The following is a 20,886-nucleotide window of genomic DNA, read 5'->3' as shown; positions in this document are numbered from 1 at the left end:
TATGGCTTGAAAGGGATTTGCAAATCATTGTATTCTGTTTATATTTACATCTAACACCATTTCCCAACTCATACGGAAACGGGGTTTGTAAAAATCGCCTTTCGCGTCCGTCCCTGACACCTGCATTTTCAGGCTTGCTCCAGAAAGACTGTGTGGAAATGCTCCCGCCCACACTGCTGCCTGGTATGAGCTGCTGTGACGTAGAACACCAAAGTAACTGGTATGGCTTGCAGAAGCACAGATTTATACCATTTTTGTATAGTTCAAGACTTACGGTCATTTCAAAACATGACTGCACATCATAATGGCAGCTACACTTTCCATCTTAAAGGGGAACATTATCACAATTTCAAAAGGGTTAAAAACAATAAAAATCAGTTCCCAGTAGCTTTTTGTATTTTTTTGAATTTTTTTTCAAAATTTTACCGGTCCCGGAATATCCCTAAATAAAAGCTTTAAAGTGCCTTTTTTTTGCTCTCTGCGAAGACACTGGCCATTTCCCTGTGACGTCACACAGTGCTGCCAATGTAAACAAACAATGGGAATACCACAGCAAGATATAGCGACATTAGCTCGGATTCAGACTCGGATTTCAGCGATTCAACAGATTACGCATGTATTGAAACGGATGGTTGGAGTATGAAAAAATTGAAGAAGAAACTGAAGCTATTGAGCGAATAGCTATTGACGCTATTCATAGCCATAGCATGGCCGGATAGCTGCGTTAGCATCGTCGGTAAAATGTGCGGACCAAACGATCAGGACTTTCGCATCTTGTGACACTGGAGCAACTTAAATCCGTCGATTGGTAAGTGTTTGTTTCACATTAAATGTGGGTGGAAGGAAACGTAATATAGTTGCAAATGCATCTGCAGGTTATCCATACATCTCCGTGCCATGTCTGCTTTAACACCGCCGGTAAATAGCATGTTAGCATCAATTAGCGTAGCATGTTAGCATCGATTAGCTGGCAGTCAACATCAACAAAACTCACCTTTGTGATTTTGTTGACTTAATGGTTGCAAATGCATCTGCAGGTTATCCATACATCTCTGTGCCATGTCTGCTTTAGCATCGCCGGTAAAATGTGAAAACACTCCAGCATATTCAATGGGGGTCTGGCGGCAGATTTTTTGCCACTTTTGCATCTTCGGGCCAGTGGTGCAACTTGAATCCCTCCCTGTTAGTGTTGTTACACCCTCCGACAACACACTGACGAGGCATGATGTCTCCAAGGTTCCAAAAAATAGTCGAAAAAATGGAAAATAACAGAGCCGAGACCCGGTGTTTGCAATGTGTTGAAAATGAAAATGGCGGCTGTATGTAACCTGCACTCTTCAGCATCTACATGCTGCCGCTAGGTGACATCATACGCAAATACGGTGTTAGCTTTCACTGTTATGCTGATGACACCCAACTCTACATGCCCCTAAAGCTGACCAACACGCCGGACTGTAGTCAGTTGGAAGCGTGTCTTAATGAAATTAAACAATGGATGTCCGCTAACTTTTTGCAACTCAACGCCAAAAAAACGGAAATGCTGATTATCGGTCCTGCTAGACACCGACCTCTATTTAATAATACAACTCTAACATTTGACAACCAAATAATAAAACAAGGTGACTCGGTGACTCGGGCTTCACGGTGGCATAGGGGTTAGTGCGTCTGCCTCACATTACGAAGGTCCTGCAGTCCTGGGTTCAAATCCAGGCTCGGGATCTTTCTGTGTGGAGTTTGCATGTTCTCCCCGTGACTGCGTGGGTTCCCTCCGGGTACTCCGGCTTCCTCCCACCTCCAAAGACATGCACCTGGGGATAGGTTGATTGGCAACACTAAATTGGCCCTAGTGTGTGAATGCGAGTGTGAATGTCTGTCTGTGTTGGCCCTGCGATGAGGTGGCGACTTGTCCAGGGTGTACCCCGCCTTCCGCCCGATTGTAGCTGAGATAGGCGCCAGCGACCCCGAAAGGGAATAAGCAATAGAAAATGGATGGATGGATGGATGGACTCGGTAAAGAATCTGGGTATTATCTTCGACCCAACTCTCTCCTTTGAGGCACACATTAAAAGCGTTACTAAAACGGCCTTCTTTCATCTCCGTAATATCGCTAAAATTCGCTCCATTTTGTCCACTAAAGACGCTGAGATCATTATCCATGCGTTTGTTACGTCTCGTCTCGATTACTGTAACGTATTATTTTGGGGTCTCCCCATGTCTAGCATTAAAAGATTACAGTTGGTACAAAATGCGGCTGCTAGACTTTTGACAAGAACAAGAAAGTTTGATCACATTACGCCTGTACTGTATATACCTTTATATACATATATACATACATATATACCTGTACTGTATATACCTTTATATACATATATACATACATATATACCTGTACTGTATATACCTTTATATACATATATACATACATATATACCTATACTGTATATACCTTTATATACATATATACATACATATATACCTGTACTGTATATACCTTTATATACATATATACATACATATATACCTATACTGTATATACCTTTATATACATATATACATACATATACTGTATATACCTTTATATACATATATACATACATATATACATATACTGTATATACCTTTATATACATATATACATACATATATACCTATACTGTATATACCTTTATATACATACATATATACATATACTGTATATACCTTTATATACATATATACATACCTATATACATATACTGTATATACCTTTATATACATATATACATACATATATACCTGTACTGTATATACCTTTATATACATATATACATACATATATACCTGTACTGTATATACCTTTATATACATATATACATACATATATACCTGTACTGTATATACCTTTATATACATATATACATACATATATACCTATACTGTATATACCTTTATATACATATATACATACATATATACCTGTACTGTATATACCTTTATATACATATATACATACATATATACCTATACTGTATATACCTTTATATACATATATACATACATATACTGTATATACCTTTATATACATATATACATACATATATACATATACTGTATATACCTTTATATACATATATACATACATATATACCTATACTGTATATACCTTTATATACATACATATATACATATACTGTATATACCTTTATATACATACATATATACATATACTGTATATACCTTTATATACATATATACATACATATATACCTGTACTGGCTCACCTGCACTGGCTTCCTGTGCACTTAAGATGTGACTTTAAGGTTTTACTACTTACGTATAAAATACTACACGGTCTAGCTCCAGCCTATCTTGCCGATTGTATTGTACCATATGTCCCGGCAAGAAATCTGCGTTCAAAAGACTCCGGCTTATTAGTGATTCCTAGAGCTCAAAAAAAGTCTGCGGGCTATAGAGCGTTTCCATTTCGGGCTCCAGTACTCTGGAATGCCCTCCCGGTAACAGTTCGAGATGCCACCTCAGTAGAAGCATTTAAGTCTCACCTTAAAACTCATTTGTATGCTCTAGCCTTTAAATAGACTCCCTTTTTAGACCAGTTGATCTGCCGTTTCTTTTCTTTTTCTCCTATGTCCCACTCTCCCTTGTGGAGGGGGTCCTGTCTGATCCGGTGGCCATGTACTGCTCGCCTGTGTATTGGCTGGGGACATCTCTGCGCTGCTGATCCGCCTCCGCTTGGGATGGTTTCCTGCTGGCGCCGCTATGAGCGGGACTCTCGCTGCTGTGTTGGATCCGCTTTGGACTGGACTCTCGCGACTGTGTTGGATCCATTGTGGATTGAACTCTCACAGTATCATGTTAGACCCGCTCGACATCCATTGCTTTCCTCCTCTCTAAGGTTCTCATAGTCATCATTGTCACCGACGTCCCACTGGGTGTGAGTTTTCCTTGCCCTTATGTGGGCCTACCGAGGATGTCGTAGTGGTTTGTGCAGCCCTTTGAGACACTAGTGATTTAGGGCTATATAAGTAAACATTGATTGATTGATTGATATTACCTCGGTGACGTCACATTCTGACATCATCGCCACAGAGCGATAAACAAAAGGCGTTTAATTCGCCAAAATTCACCCATTTAGAGTTCGGAAATCGGTTAAAAAAAAAGATGGTCTTTTTTCTGCACCATCAAGGTATATATTGACGCTTACATAGGTTTGGTGATAATGTTCCCCTTTAAAGATCTAAAAAAATATATTTGGGAATGTCCGGCGGGCCACGTTGAAAAACTTAACGGGCCGCATGTGGCCCCCGGGCCTTACTTTGCCCAGGTCTGCTTTAAAGACTAGGTGCGTTATTTTTATTTGTGGAAACATTGATATGTAGTTGACCGTGCTCGCGTTGCGTCTCACCTCCGTTTCCCATAACCTGGGGCAGGTGAGGGCCATTGTGATGTTGTTGTTGAGGATTCACATCATTGTTTGCCTGCCCCTGGCTCCTCTGATCCCCTATAAGAACACACACACACACACACACACACACACACACACACACACACACACACACACACACACACACGCACACGCACACACACACCCCTTTGATTGGGCTGCCTACGTCCGGAGGAGATTTACTCTTGCCGTCTATTGATCAGGACTGGGGGGGCTGTGTGTGTGTGTGTGTGTGTGTGTGTGTGTGTGTGTGTGTGTGTGTGTGTGTCTCAATGTCTTTATGGGCATGTTTTTGTAGTTGTGTTAGTGCCTGAATGTATGCAGAGAATAGTTTCATTCTTATTGAGTGCCAGCAGACCACTACGCCTCAGGCACTGCAGAAAAAAAAAATGGCCTTGAATCCAATGGCACAAAAACTGTAAGTTTATTGTTCTTCTTATAAATAACAACAAAATGTCAAATTGACTTTAAGTACAGTGTGTCAAAACATTTTTTTTTTCCAGCGCCCTTATCCTAGAATTCATTTTGTGGCGAGTCTAATGAACGTGGATCATTTTCTCCTCCTTGACGCTTCTTGTGTTGTTGAAGAGCCCTTTGTGCCCTCGTGCGTGTGAAAAGGTTCAGACGGAGCCAGTTATTATTGAAGATGTCTGTTTAGCTGCTCATTTGATCCCCATCGCTATGCCTTAATCCTCGCCTCGTCTAAATTGGCCCTCTGGCTGTAGTGATTGTGCTGCTAAGAGCTCTCAACAAACACACACACACACACACACACACAACACCTACTGTGTGTGTGTGTGTGTGTTCCGTTGTTCCTCCAGTGGCCCGAAATGGGGTGATGAATTCCCTTCTTAATCTCTTTCCAGATTATTCCACATGCAGGGTTTAGGTCAATTAAATGTAACCCTCCACTAGCGACAGTGAATATCTATTAAGGCCGTAAATGAAAGAATGGGATGTGTAATGTGCTACGTATTCCTTACGGATAAACACTTGCTTTTTTTACAAAACCAGCCCCTTTTATCAGATCAAATACACAATAGTTACGATGTAATAATATCCATCTCACAGGGTTAACTCTGAGGTTAGTGTTAGCTTCAAAACTGATGACATCTATTAAACAAGACAAAAGGCAAAGAATCAAACAGAGACAGAATTAAATTTGGACTCAGATCTGAGGAGAGACATGGCCACCGTACACTCTTTGTACAGTTCTGAACCACGCTCTGCCCCAAGATCGTATTCCTCCTCCTTTATTTCAATCAATCAATCAATGTTTATTTATATAGCCCCAAATCACAAATGTCTCAAAGGACTGCACAAATCATTACGACTACAACATCCTCGGAAGAACCCACAAAAGGGCAAGGAAAACTCACCCCCCCGGGTGAAATTTATAACACATTACCGTTAAACAGGTGTCTCAAACACGCAGCTTGCGGGCCAATTGCAGCCCACAAGACGTTATTCTGCGGCCCCCACCTTATTATGAAAGTTTAATGTTAGTGGGGCCCGCAAATTTTGTGTGTGTGCGGAGCTGAAGGAATCTACCAATCACGGTGTGGTATGTGGCTCTCGAGGGCCGAACATTGACGTCACTTGCATGATGCAAGAAGAGAAACATTTTGCCGCTTTTCCACTCGACCCGCACACGCTCTTCTTCCCTCGCTCTCTGTCTGTCACTGTGTGTGTGAGTGTCCCTCTCTGTTGCTCCCTCCCTCGGCGGTCCGGTAGCTTCCGAAGCACTCCGCCAAAGGACCGAGCGACAATACAAAACTGTGGTGCACTGGACCCCAGCGCTGATACTCTGACAGAGGGTCATGAGGAGGTTCGGGCATCTGGTCAGGATGCCACCCGAACGCCTCCCTAGGGAGGTGTTTAGGGCACGTCCAACCGGTAGGAGGCCATGGGGAAGACCCAGGACAAATTAGGAAGACTATGACTCCCGGCTGGCCTGGGAACGCCTCGGGATTCCCCTGGAGGAGCTGGACGAAGTGGCTGGGGAGAGGAAAGTCTGGGCTTCCCTGCTTAGGCTGCTGCCCCCGCGACCCGACCTCGGAAAAGCGGAAGAAGATGGATGGATGGATGGATGGATGGATGGATGGATGGACATATGGTACAATACAATGGGCAAGCTAGACCGTGTAGTATTTTATACGTAAGTAGTAAAACCTTAAAGTGACAAATCATTAATTAAACTTTTTGAAACCGATGCCGATAGTTTCCGATGTTCCATTTTAAAGCATTTATTGGGCGATGTTATCGGCAGTCCGATATTAAAAGACAAAACAGGACTTTAGAGAAGTCTCTTACCGCAGGCTTAATAGAGACGTTTGCCACGCTTTCCAAATCTTCATCAGTCTTCGCTCTGGTCTTTTCCCTCATCTCCCCCTCGCTTGGTTCCATTATGTTCCGTCTGAAAGCAAGTTGTACTCCTTTTCTTTCTTTTTTTTGTTTATTTGTTTGCGTTGCGCTGAGAGCTGCGCCGTCCCCAGCTTCCCTCGCCTGACCATCTATTCCAAGGTCAGCTTTTCGGCAGGCTTACAGGGGAATGATACGGAAGATTATTGCCTCGATCAATAAGCCCGGAATGAAGCAAAGGGGAGTTTGCTTTATTGACTTGCCCGTGTACAGTGGCAGTTTTAACATTTAATTGTCTCTCTGTATTTAGAGCGAACTTCCCATTCAGCGCCCGGGCCCCGTTGCTCGCCTTCGCTTCGCCATCCACTCGGGCACCATTTTGCGCAGGCCCCCTCGTAGCTTAATTATTAACAGTGTTATGCTGCCCTGTTGTGCGCTGAGACCTTCAGAAAGCAAATAAATAAATGAATGGCTGCATTTTCAGGCGCCTCTCCGCTTCTGATGAATGATTCTCTGTCTGTGGAGGTTTTAGCAAAAAAAAACGCAGGTGCGTTTGATGTCAAAGCCGCGTTCCCGCGGCTTTCAATCGACGGGGCAGCGAACCCGCCGGACCGCGCTCGCTCCAAAGCAAAACCGTGGAGAATCTGGGTGTGTCAAACTCAATATTCCTCCATAATGCAGCAGTCCTCGCCGGCGCATGCTCGAATCAATTTCATTTATTCATCCGCCATCCTTTTCCGCCGTATCCATTTCGTCATGTTGCGCTCTGCCTCTCTCCTCCAGGCCCTGGCCGGCGAGATAGTTGCGGAGGTGCACCAGGTCAAGCAGCAGCTGATGAAGAGGAGGAGGTTGAGGCAGGCCGGTGCTGTTGCGGCTAAAGGCAATCCTTTGGCCAAGTCCATGATCAAAGCCAAGTCCATCGCTGCCTCCATCCTCAATATGTCCGAGAACGATCTGGCGGACATAATGGACTCTGAGCAGGTATGTAAGGCCGAGGGACTCCCGGGCCAACTTGCTTTAAATCACCTCTAAATGAGGGCGGAGCGCAGGGGTCGGGAAACTTTTTGGCTGAGAGAGCCATGAAAGACAAATATTTGAAAATGTATTTTTGTGAGAGCCGTATACTGTATTTTTCAGACTATAAGTCGCAGTTTTTCCATAGTTTGGCCTAGGGTGCGACTTATACTCAGGAGCGACTTATGTGTGAAATTATTAACACGTTACCGTAAAGCAGAGGTCAGCAACCTTTTTGAAAACAAGAGCTACTTCTTGGGTACTGATTCATGCCAAGGGCTACCAGTTTGATACACACTTCAATAAATTGCCAGAAATAGCCAATTTGACCAATTTACCTTTAATAAATACATATATATATATATATATATATATATATATATATATATATATATATATATATATATATATGTGTATATATATATATATATATGTGTATATATATATATATATATGTGTATATATATATATATATATGTGTATATATATATATATATATGTGTACATATATATATATATATGTGTACATATATATATATATGTGTATATATATATATGTATATATATATATATGTGTATATATATATATATATATATGTATATATATATATATATATATATTAAAAAATTGGTATTTCTGGTCATTCTGTCGTAAAAAAATGTTCCTTTTACGGAAGGTTTTTTGTAGAGAATAAATGATGAAAAAAACATTTGATTGAATGGTTTAAAAGAGGAGACAACAGGAAAAAAATGAAAGTAAAATTTTCAGACATAGTTTATCTTCAATTTCGACTCTTTAATATTCAAAATTCAATCGAAAAAAAGAAGAGAAAAACTAGCTAATTCGAATCGTTTTAAAAAATTAAAAAATATAATTTATGGAACATCATTAGTAATTTTTCCTGATTAAGATTAATTTTAGAAATTGATGACATTGTTTTAAATAGGTTAAAATCCAATCTGTGCTTTGTTAGAATATATAACAAATTGGACCAAGCTATATTTCTAACAAAGACAAATCATCATTTCTTCTGGATTTTCCAGAACAAAATTTTAAAAGAAATTCAAAAGACTTTGAAACACGATTTAAATTTGTTTGTAAAGATTTTCTACATTTGCCAGAATATTATTTTTTATTTTAATCATAATAATAAGTTTGAAGAAATATTTCACAAATATTCTTCATCGAAAAAACAGAAGCTAAAATGAAGAATTAAACAATAAAAAAAATTGTTTTACTTGAACATTGATTTTAATTGTCAGGAAAGAATAGGAAGGAATTTAACAATTAAAAAGGTATATTTTAAGGTTGTATTTTTTCTCTAATATTGTCTTTCGGAAAGTTATAAGAAGCAAAGTAAAGAAATAAATACATATATTTAAACAAGTGAAGACCGAGTCTTTAAAATATTTTCTTGGATTTTCAAATTCTATTTGAGTTTTGTCTCTCTTAGAATTAAAAATGTCGAGCAAAGCGAGACCAGCTTGGTAGTAAATAAATAAAGTTTAAAAAATAGAGGCAGCTCACTGGTAAGTGCTGCTATTTGAGCTATTTTTAGAACAGGCCAGCGGGCGACTCATCTGGTCCTTACGGGCGACCTGGTGTTGGTGACCCCTGAAATAAAATATCAAATAATATTATTTATCTCATTCGCGGAAGAGACGAAGAAAATGTCAGCAATCGTCACACACACGTCAGCCAATAAGAATTCGGCGGGGGAGGGTCATGGCAGAAGTGCATTGTGGGTCATGGGATGCTAACTGCTATATGCTATATGCTACTGCCGTTGCTATTAAAATGGATCATTTCATCGTTGGCGGTAACTTATAAAAAGTGAGAAGGGCTGAACAAAAATGGCGTTGAAAAGGAGATCATGTAGTGCAGATTACAAGCTGGATGTAGTGAAATATGCAGCAGGAAACTACAAAAAGGAAGCGGCGCATACCTTTGAAGTTGGCAGAGTTGTTTAGAAGTGACATCCAGGAAGAAGATTTCATGGTATTTATGGATTAGGAGTGAGAGATAGTTTGGTAAACTAGTAGCATGTTCTATATGTTCTAGTTATTTGAATGACTCTTACCATAATATGTTAGCTTAACATAGCAGTTGCTTATTTATGCCTCATATAACCTACACTTATTCAGCCTGTTCTTCACTATTCTTGATTTATTTTAAATTGCCTTTCAAATGTCTATTCTTGCTGTTGGGTTTCATCAAATCAATTTCCCCCAAAAATGCGACTTATACTCCAGTGTGACTTATATATCTTTTATTCCTTCTTTATTATGCATTTTCAGCCGGCGCGACTTATTATCCGAAAAATACAGTAATATTTTTAACACAGAATACAACTGTCAGGTTCAAACACTGATGAGCTCTATTAAACAGACAAGAAGCAAGGAATTAAACAGAGACTAGATTCAATTTAGCTCAATGAGGAGAAACCCGTAGACCTAAATTCTACACCTCCTCTTTTATTCCGACTTTCCCTGATTACAACAACTAAATGCATGCATCTCCTATTCTTTTTAATAACATTGTTATTCTGAAGGTAACCAACAATAAATAAAATACTTTTGACCATTAATGCGACTTCTTGAACAGGTGCGATAGAACCGGACGGATGGATTAAAATGCATGAGAATGTTTTATATTTTAAACGTTATTTTTAACCCTGTGATTACCAGCGGAATTATTAATTGCCGTATTTCCTTGAATTGCCGCCGGAGCGCTAATTAATTTAAAACTTCTTCTCACTCTGGCGTTTACCAAAGGCATGCGGTAAATTTAGGCCTGCTCTTATAAATTTGAGTGTGATGTAAGGATACCATCATGAAAAGCACATTTAATAAAAAAAACGTTATTATGGTCTTACCTTTACTTATAAATGAAGTCCATGTGCAGCTCCTTCGGATCAAAAGCATCGATAACTTGTTTATAGAAGTCTTCCTTATCTTACTTCTTTTTTGAAAGTCTCTCTGTCTCGATGGAGATCTTCCTTTATTACCTCCTGCTTCCATTGAAAGTCCAGTTTAGAAAACTGTTTTATTTTAGATCTGTAATCCTCCATGTTAAAAGTGCAAGCGAGAGGAAAAAATAAACGGTCGCTGCTCACTCTTGCTGCTTGTTGTCACTTCTTCTGCAGCCGAGTAGTCGCAAGAAGGATCACTAGCGCCCTCTACCACCAGGAGGCGGGAGTCATTTAATGAATCATATTTGACACACGCAGCTACGGTAGATTAATAAAACATAGCTGCTTACTGTCCTTTTTAGCATATTCAATAGCTTGGACCTTAAATCCTACTGAATAGCTCTTAATCTTCTTCCCTTTATGCCATTTCAAATGATTGAAATCAGCCTCCTCCATTTTGAAAATGATGACAGGTGAAGTGTCACTCGTGACGTGACGAGTTTGACCCGGCGGAAATTCTACTGTAGGCATATGCTAATTATTTGGCGAAATGAGTTTGACTCGGCGGAAATTCTAGACATGCTCTAATAAAAATAATATTTGGCGAAAACAAGTTGGACCCGGCGTTAATCCCGAGCCGGCGGTAATGCTAAGCATGCGCTAATTATTTTGCGAAAGGAGTTTGACCCGGCAGTAATTGTAGGCAGGTGCATACTAAATACCCGGCAGCAATTCAAGGAAATACAGTACTTATTGTGTTAAGCAACGTCAGCTAAGATGAATCTGAGAGCCAGATGCGGTCATCAAAAGAGCCACATCTGGCTAGTCATAGGTTCCCTACCCCTGCTGGAGTGCCTACCTGCAACTTATCCTGCTGTTAACCCGACTGAAAAGTTTCCATCAAAAAAAACAGTCGACGTGTTGCTTTTGGGCAACTTCTTCTTGTCAGCGGCGTAAGAAACCTCAGACGATCCTTTGGGAGTCCACGCTGTCGATTTGGCGTTGGTGTGAAAAATAAGTTGTGAGTTCATCTCTTGTTGTTTAGCCTCACTGCAGCTCTTTGCTTGGGGTCGACCTGGACTTATTGATGGATAAACAGACGTGGGCAAGGGAAACTTTTATTAAGACAAATCGCATTAATTAGGACGCTGTAGTCCACGCTCGCGCTGCGTTTAAAGGCAGTGTTAATGCGCTACATCAAAAGCAACTTCATCACTAGTCTACTCCATTGGCTTTGTCTGCCCATTACACACAATGCAGGATATTACTAAATAGAGTATACTTGTATCCATGTATAAATTACACACAATGCAGGATATTACTAAATAGAGTATACTTGTATCCATGTATAAATTACACACAATGCAGGATATTACTAAATAGAGTATACTTGTATCCATGTATAAATTACACACAATGCAGGATATTACTAAATAGAGTATACTTGTATCCATGTATAAATTACACACAATGCAGGATATTACTAAATAGAGTATACTTGTATCCATGTATAAATTACACACAATGCAGGATATTACTAAATAGAGTATACTTGTATCCATGTATAAATTACACACAATGCAGGATATTACTAAATAGAGTATACTTGTATCCATGTATAAATTACACACAATGCAGGATATTACTAAATAGAGTATACTTGTATCCATGTATAAATTACACACAATGCAGGATATTACTAAATAGAGTATACTTGTATCCGTGTATAAATTACACACAATGCAGGATATTACTAAATAGAGTATACTTGTATCCATGTATAAATTACACACAATGCAGGATATTACTAAATAGAGTATACTTGTATCCATGTATAAATTACACACAATGCAGGATATTACTAAATAGAGTATACTTGTATCCATGTATAAATTACACACAATGCAGGATATTACTAAATAGAGTATACTTGTATCCATGTATAAATTACACACAATGCAGGATATTACTAAATAGAGTATACTTGTATCCGTGTATAAATTACACAGAATGCAGGATATTACTAAATAGAGTATACTTGTATCCGTGTATAAATTACACACAATGCAGGATATTACTAAATAGAGTATACTTGTATCCATGTATAAATTACACAGAATGCAGGATATTACTAAATAGAGTATACTTGTATCCGTGTATAAATTACACAGAATGCAGGATATTACTAAATAGAGTATACTTGTATCCGTGTATAAATTACACAGAATGCAGGATATTACTAAATAGAGTATACTTGTATCCGTGTATAAATTACACAGAATGCAGGATATTACTAAATAGAGTATACTTGTATCCATGTATAAATTACACAGAATGCAGGATATTACTAAATAGAGTATACTTGTATCCATGTATAAATTACACAGAATGCAGGATATTACTAAATAGAGTATACTTGTATCCGTGTATAAATTACACAGAATGCAGGATATTACTAAATAGAGTATACTTGTATCCATGTATAAATTACACACAATGCAGGATATTACTAAATAGAGTATACTTGTATCCATGTATAAATTACACAGAATGCAGGATATTACTAAATAGAGTATACTTGTATCCATGTATAAATTACACACAATGCAGGATATTACTAAATAGAGTATACTTGTATCCGTGTATAAATTACACACAATGCAGGATATTACTAAATAGAGTATACTTGTATCCATGTATAAATTACACAGAATGCAGGATATTACTAAATAGAGTATACTTGTATCCATGTATAAATTACACAGAATGCAGGATATTACTAAATAGAGTATACTTGTATCCGTGTATAAATTACACACAATGCAGGATATTACTAAATAGAGTATACTTGTATCCATGTATAAATTACACACAATGCAGGATATTACTAAATAGAGTATACTTGTATCCATGTATAAATTACACAGAATGCAGGATATTACTAAATAGAGTATACTTGTATCCATGTATAAATTACACACAATGCAGGATATTACTAAATAGAGTATACTTGTATCCATGTATAAATTACACACAATGCAGGATATTACTAAATAGAGTATACTTGTATCCATGTATAAATTACACACAATGCAGGATATTACTAAATAGAGTATACTTGTATCCATGTATAAATTACACACAATGCAGGATATTACTAAATAGAGTATACTTGTATCCATGTATAAATTACACACAATGCAGGATATTACTAAATAGAGTATACTTGTATCCATGTATAAATTACACACAATGCAGGATATTACTAAATAGAGTATACTTGTATCCATGTATAAATTACACACAATGCAGGATATTACTAAATAGAGTATACTTGTATCCGTGTATAAATTACAGGGCAGGGAAGTCAGACTGCTTTTCATTGAGGGCCACATGGCAGTTATGGCTGCCATCAGAGGGCCACTTGTACCAGTGAATAATTAGTGGTGGGGGTTGCATTACATCTAAGAAGGACAGCTCCTGACTGGAGAAACTGATCAGGCGGGCCAGTTCTACAATCAGAATAAAACAGTGACGGGAATTTGGGACATGTCAAGTCAAGTCAAGTCAATTTTATTTATAATGACGTGTACAACTTTTAAAGGCCTACTGAAATGAGATGTTCTTATTTAAACGGGGATAGCAGCTCCATTCTATGTGTCATACTTCATCATTTCCCCATATTGCCATATTTTTGCTGAAAGGATTTAGTAGAGAACATCGATGATAAAGTTCGCAACTTTCTGTCGCTAATAAAAAAGCCTTGCCTGTACCGGAAGTAGCAGACGATGTGCGCGTGACATCACGGGTTGTGGAGCTCCTCACATCTGAACATTGTTTATAATCATGGCCACCAGCAGCAAGAGCGATTCGGACCGAAAAACCGACGATTTCCCCATTAATTTGAGCGAGGATGAAAGATTTGTGGATGAGGAAAGTTAAAGTGGGGCGGTATAGCTCGGTTGGTAGAGTGGCCGTACCAGCAACTTGAGTGTTTCAGGTTCAATTCCCGCTTCCGCCATCCTAGTCACTGCCGTTGTGTCCTTGGGCAAGACACTTTACCCACCTGCTCCCAGTGCCACCCACACTGGTTTAAACGTAACTTAGATATTGGGTTTCACTATGTAAAGCGCTTTGAGGCACTAGAGAAAAGCGCTATATAATTCAATTCACTAAAAAAAAAGTCTACGGCTCCAGGCGGCGGCAGTCGGAGGATTTCAAAGGTCAAAGGCCTGCAAGAAGAAGTAGTTCTTAAGAAGGGTTTTGAAAACCCCCAGGCTCTCCCTGAGAGAGCATGAGGAGGTTGAAGTGGGCGGGGTGTGTATATTGTAGCGTCCCGGAAGAGTTAGTGCTGCAAGGGGTTCTGGGTATTTGTTCTGTTGTGTTTATGTTGTGTTACGGTGCGGATGTTCTCCCGAAATGTATTTGTCATTCTTGTTTGGTGTGGGTTCACAGTGTGGCGCATATTTGTAACAATGTTAAAGTTGTTTATACGGCCACCCTCAGTGTGACCTGTATGGCTGTTGACCAAGTATGGGTTGCATTCACTTGTGCGTGTGAAAAGCCGTAGATGTTTTGTGACTGGGCCGGCACGCAAAGGCAGCGCCTTTAAGGCACGCCCCCAATTATGTTGTCTGGGTGGAAATCGGGAGAATTGTTGCCCCGGGAGATTTTTGGGAGGGGCACTGAAATTCGGGAGTCTCCTGAGAAAATGGGGAGGGTTGGCAAGTATGACTGGGAGACGCAACTGCTCTCTACTTCTCCCTACGTCCGTGTACCGCTCCGCACAGTTGTGTTTTAAAAAGTCATACATTTTACTATTTGAAACCGATACCGATAGTTTCCGATATCATGTTTTAAAGCATTTATCGGCCGATAATATTGCCTGTCCGATATTATCGCACATCTGTAACCAAAGACTATAAAAATGGGAGCCACGACCTCTCTGCTTGGCACTCAGTATCAAGGCTTGGAATTGGGGGTTAAATCACCAAAATGAATCCTGGGCGTGGCCACCGCTGCTGCTCACTGCTCCCCTCAGCTCCCAGTGGGTGATCAAGGGTGATGGGTCAAATGCTGAGGACACATTTCACCACACCTAGTGTGTGTGTGACTATCATTGCTACTTTAACTTTTAACTTTTCTATTTACAGTAATACATCGTTAAAAAAAACAACAGTCAAAAACTGGCAGCTCAGTCAACAGAATTTTAACGCAAGTACCGTATTTCCTTGAATTGCCGCCGGGTATTTAGTATGCACCTGCCTAGAATTACTGCCGGGTCAAACTCCTTTCGCAAAATAATTAGCACATGCTTAGCATTACCGCCGGCTCAGGATTAACGCCGGGTCCAACTTGTTTTCGCCAAATATTATTTTTATTAGCGCATGTCTAGAATTTCCGCCGGGTCAAACTCGTCACGTCACGAGTGACACTTCACCTGTCATCATTTTCAAAATGGAGGAGGCTGATTTCAATCATTTGAAATGGCATAAAGGGAAGAAGATTAAGAGCTATTCAGTCGGATTTAAGGTCCAAGCTATTGAATATGCTAAAAAGGACAGTAAGCAGCTATGTTTTATTAATATACCGTAGCTGCGTGTGTCAAATATGAGTCATTAAATGACTCCCGCCTCCTGGTGGTAGAGGGCGCTAGTGATCCTTCTTGCGACTACTCGGCTGCAGAAGAAGTGACAACAAGCAGCAAGAGTGAGCAGCCATCCTTTAGTTTTTCCTCTCGCTTGCACTTTTAACATGGAGGATTACATATCTAAAATAAAACAGTTTTCTAAACTGGACTTTCAATGGAAGCAGGAGGTAATAAGGGAAGCTCTCCATCGAGACAGAGAGACTTTAAAAAAAGAAGTAAGATAAGGAAGACTTCTATAAACAAGTTATCGATGCTTTTGATCCGAAGGAGCTGCACATGGACTTCATTTATAAGTAAAGGTAAGACCATAATAAAGTTTTATTTTATTAAATGTGCTTTTCTTGATGGTATCCTTACATCACACTCAAATTTATAAGAGCAGGCCTAAATTTACCGCATGCCTTTGGTAAACGCCGGAGTGAGAAGAGGTTTTAAATTAATTAGCACCCCGGCGGCAATTCAAGGAAATACGGTAGTTTTTATCAAATTACAGTAATATGCTGTAAAGAAAAACTTAAAATGTATTGTCATTTTTATTAATTTGATAGGTAGTTTGCTGTAAAGCTAAGTATTTTTATTGAGACAAAAACATGTTTGGAAAGTATGATAATATACTGTAATGTTTGTTGCGATATTGGATACTCCATCCATCCGTCCATTTTCTACCGTTTGTCCCTTTTGGGGTTACGGGGGGTGCTGGAGCCTCAAGCAGTACATATATTTGGTCTGTCAAATTGAAAAAAATGAGTGCTCCCTCGGGTGATTCCCTTGTTCTACTGCGGGACTTCAAAGCTCATGTTGGCAACGACTGTGGAACCTGGAGGGGCGTGATTGGGAAGAATGGTCTCAATGTCCCTCGGGAAGTCCTGTGGTCAGTGCTCACAGACTATGGGCTATCAGACTGTCTGATTGTGGCGGTCCTCTCCCTGTATGATCAGTGTCAGAACATAGTCCTCTCCCTGTATGATCAGTGTCAGAACATAGTCCACTCCCTGTATGATCAGTGTCAGAACATAGTCCACTCCCTGTATGATCAGTGTCAGAACATAGTCCACTCCCTGTATGGTCAGTGTCAGAACATAGTCCACTCCCTGTATGGTCAGTGTCAGAACATAGTCCACTCCCTGTATGATCATTGTCAGAACATAGTCCGCTCCCTGTATGATCAGTGTCAGAACATAGACTGCTCCCTGTATGATCAGTGTCAGAACATAGTCCACTCCCTGTATGATCAGTGTCAGAACATAGTCCACTCCCTGTATGATCAGTGTCAGAACATAGTCCACTCCCTGTATGATCAGTGTCAGAACATAGTCCACTCCCTGTATGATCAGTGTCAGAACATAGTCCGCTCCCTGTATGGTCAGTGTCAGAACATAGTCCACTCCCTGTATGATCAGTGTCAGAACATAGTCCACTCCCTGTATGATCAGTGTCAGAACATAGTCCTCTCCCTGTATGATCAGTGTCAGAACATAGTCCACTCCCTGTATGATCAGTGTCAGAACATAGTCCACTCCCTGTATGATCAGTGTCAGAACATAGTCCACTCCCTGTATGGTCAGTGTCAGAACATAGTCCGCTCCCTGTATGATCAGTGTCAGAACATAGACTGCTCCCTGTATGATCAGTGTCAGAACATAGTCCACTCCCTGTATGATCAGTGTCAGAACATAGTCCACTCCCTGTATGATCAGTGTCAGAACATAGTCCACTCCCTGTATGATCAGTGTCAGAACATAGTCCACTCCCTGTATGATCAGTGTCAGAACATAGTCCGCTCCCTGTATGGTCAGTGTCAGAACATAGTCCACTCCCTGTATGATCAGTGTCAGAACATAGTCCACTCCCTGTATGATCAGTGTCAGAACATAGTCCGCTCCCTGTATGATCAGTGTCAGAACATAGTCCACTCCCTGTATGATCAGTGTCAGGACATAGTCCACTCCCTGTATGATCAGTGTCAGAACATAGTCCGCTCCCTTTATGATCAGTGTCAGAACATAGTCCGCTCCCTGTATGATCAGTGTCAGAACATAGTCCACTCCCTGTATGATCAGTGTCAGAAACATAGTCCACTCCCTGTATGATCAGTGTCAGAACATAGTCCACTCCCTGTATGATCAGTGTCAGAACATAGTCCGCTCCCTGTATGATCAGTGTCAGAACATAGTCCGCTCCCTGTATGATCAGTGTCAGAACATAGTCCGCTCCCTGTATGATCAGTGTCAGAACATAGTCCGCTCCTGTATGATCAGTGTCAGGACATAGTCCGCTCCCTGTATGATCAGTGTCAGGACATAGTCCACTCCCTGTATGATCAGTGTCAGAACATAGTCCACTCCCTGTATGATCAGTGTCAGAACATAGTCCACTCCCTGTATGATCAGTGTCAGAACATAGTCCGCTCCCTGTATGATCAGTGTCAGAACATAGTCCACTCCCTGTATGATCAGTGTCAGAACATAGTCCGCTCCCTGTATGATCAGTGTCAGAACATAGTCCACTCCCTGTATGATCAGTCAGAACATAGTCCACTCCCTGTATGATCAGTGTCAGAACATAGTCCACTCCCTGTATGATCAGTGTCAGAACATAGTCCACTCCCTGTATGATCAGTGTCAGAACATAGTCCGCTCCCTGTATGATCAGTGTCAGAACATAGTCCACTCCCTGTATGATCAGTGTCAGAACATAGTCCACTCCCTGTATGATCAGTGTCAGAACATAGTCCACTCCCTGTATGATCAGTGTCAGAACATAGTCCACTCCCTGTATGATCAGTGTCAGAACATAGTCCACTCCCTGTATGATCAGTGTCAGAACATAGTTCACTCCCTGTATGATCAGTGTCAGAACATAGTCCACTCCCTGTATGATCAGTGCCAGAACATAGTCCGCTCCCTGTATGATCAGTGTCAGAACATAGTCCGCTCCCTGTATGATCAGTGTCAGAACATAGTCCACTCCCTGTATGATCAGTGTCAGAACATAGTCCACTCCCTGTATGATCAGTGTCAGAACATAGTCCGCTCCCTGTATGATCAGTGTCAGAACATAGTCCCGCTCCCTGTATGATCAGTGTCAGAACATAGTCCACTCCCTGTATGGTCAGTGTCAGAACATAGTCCACTCCCTGTATGATCAGTGTCAGAACATAGTCCACTCCCTGTATGATCAGTGTCAGAGCTTGGTCCGCATTGCCGGCAGTAAGTCGGACACGTTTCCAGTGAGGTTTGGACTCTGCCAAGGCTGTCCTTTGTCACCGATTCTGTTCATAACTTTTTTGGACAGAATTTGTAGGCGCAGTCAAGGCGTTGAGGGGATCCGGTTTGGTGGCCACGGGATTAAGTCTCTGCTTTTTGCAGATGATGTGGTCCTGATGGCTTCATCTGGCTAGTATCTTCAGCTCTCACTGGATCGGTTCGCAGCGAGTGTGAAGCGACTGGAATGAGAATCAGCACCTCCAAGTCCGAGTCCATGGTTCTCGCCTGGAAAAGGGTGGAGTGCCATCTCCGGGTTGGGGAGGAGACCCTGCCCCAAGTGGAGGAGTTCAAGTACCTAGGAGTCTTGTTCACGAGTGGGGGAAGAGTGGATGGTGAGATCGACAGGCGGATCGGTGCGGCGTCTTCAGTAATGCGGACGTTGTACCGATCCGTTGTGGTGAAGAAGGAGCTGAGCCGGAAGCAAAGCTCTCAATTTACCGGTCGATCTACGTTCCCATCCTCACCTATGGTCATGAGCTTTGGGTCATGACCGAAAGGATAAGATCACGGGTACAAGCGGCCCAAATGAGTTTGGGTCTCTCCCTTAGAGATAGGGTGAGAAGCTCTGCCATCCGGGAGGAACTCAAAGTAAAGCCGCTGCTCCTCCACATCGAGAGGAGCCAGATGAGGTGGTTCGGGCATCTGGTCAGGATGCCACCCGAACGCCTCCCTAGGGAGGTGTTTAGGGCACGTCCAACCGGTAGGAGGCCACGAGGAAGACCCAGGACACGTTGGGAAGACTATGTCTCCCGGCTGGCCTGGGAACGCCTCGGGATCCCCCGGGAAGAGCTGGACGAAGTGGCTGGGGAGAAGGAAGTCTGGGCTTCCCTGCTTAGGCTGCTGCCCCGCGACCCGACCTCGGATAAGCGGAAGAAGATGGATGGATGGATGGATGGATGGATGGATGATGGATGGATGGATGGATAGATAGATAGGTCTTTATTGTCATTGTACAAGTACAACAAAACTTTGTTTTCAGCCCAAACCCTTTCAAGATTAGACAAAAACAACAGTGTGTTGGGTTACAGAACAGGAATGCTGATGGGTCGCCACAAGGCGCCCCGGAAAAGATGGGAAAAAGGTAAACACTGGGGAAGGATGAGTAAAAAAATACAATCTAGACCGGGCTCCTAAGGGGGCCCAGTCTGGAGTGGGGAAAAAACCTCCATAGCAAAGCACATATACATATTACAACATACATCTTGAGATATCTAGCAACAGAGGGAAGGCAGTTCGGGTCAT

At 41.1% G+C, this 20,886-nt stretch overlaps 1 protein-coding gene across 1 annotated transcript in view; it reads left to right on the top strand.

Annotated features, from left to right (window-relative positions):
* The window catches only part of cntln (centlein, centrosomal protein), a 429,542-nt gene that overhangs the window by 282,998 nt on the left and 125,658 nt on the right, over positions 1-20,886 (top strand). The window contains 1 exon segment of the mRNA XM_061880275.1: positions 7,586-7,783. Coding sequence (XP_061736259.1) covers positions 7,586-7,783 — 198 coding nt within the window.

Source organism: Nerophis ophidion, linkage group LG20 (assembly GCF_033978795.1).
Source record: "Nerophis ophidion isolate RoL-2023_Sa linkage group LG20, RoL_Noph_v1.0, whole genome shotgun sequence".
Taxonomy (NCBI): Eukaryota; Metazoa; Chordata; class Actinopteri; order Syngnathiformes; family Syngnathidae; genus Nerophis; species Nerophis ophidion.
The sequence above is the reverse complement of the archived record's forward strand: the minus strand, read 5'-3'. Positions and strand labels throughout refer to the sequence as shown.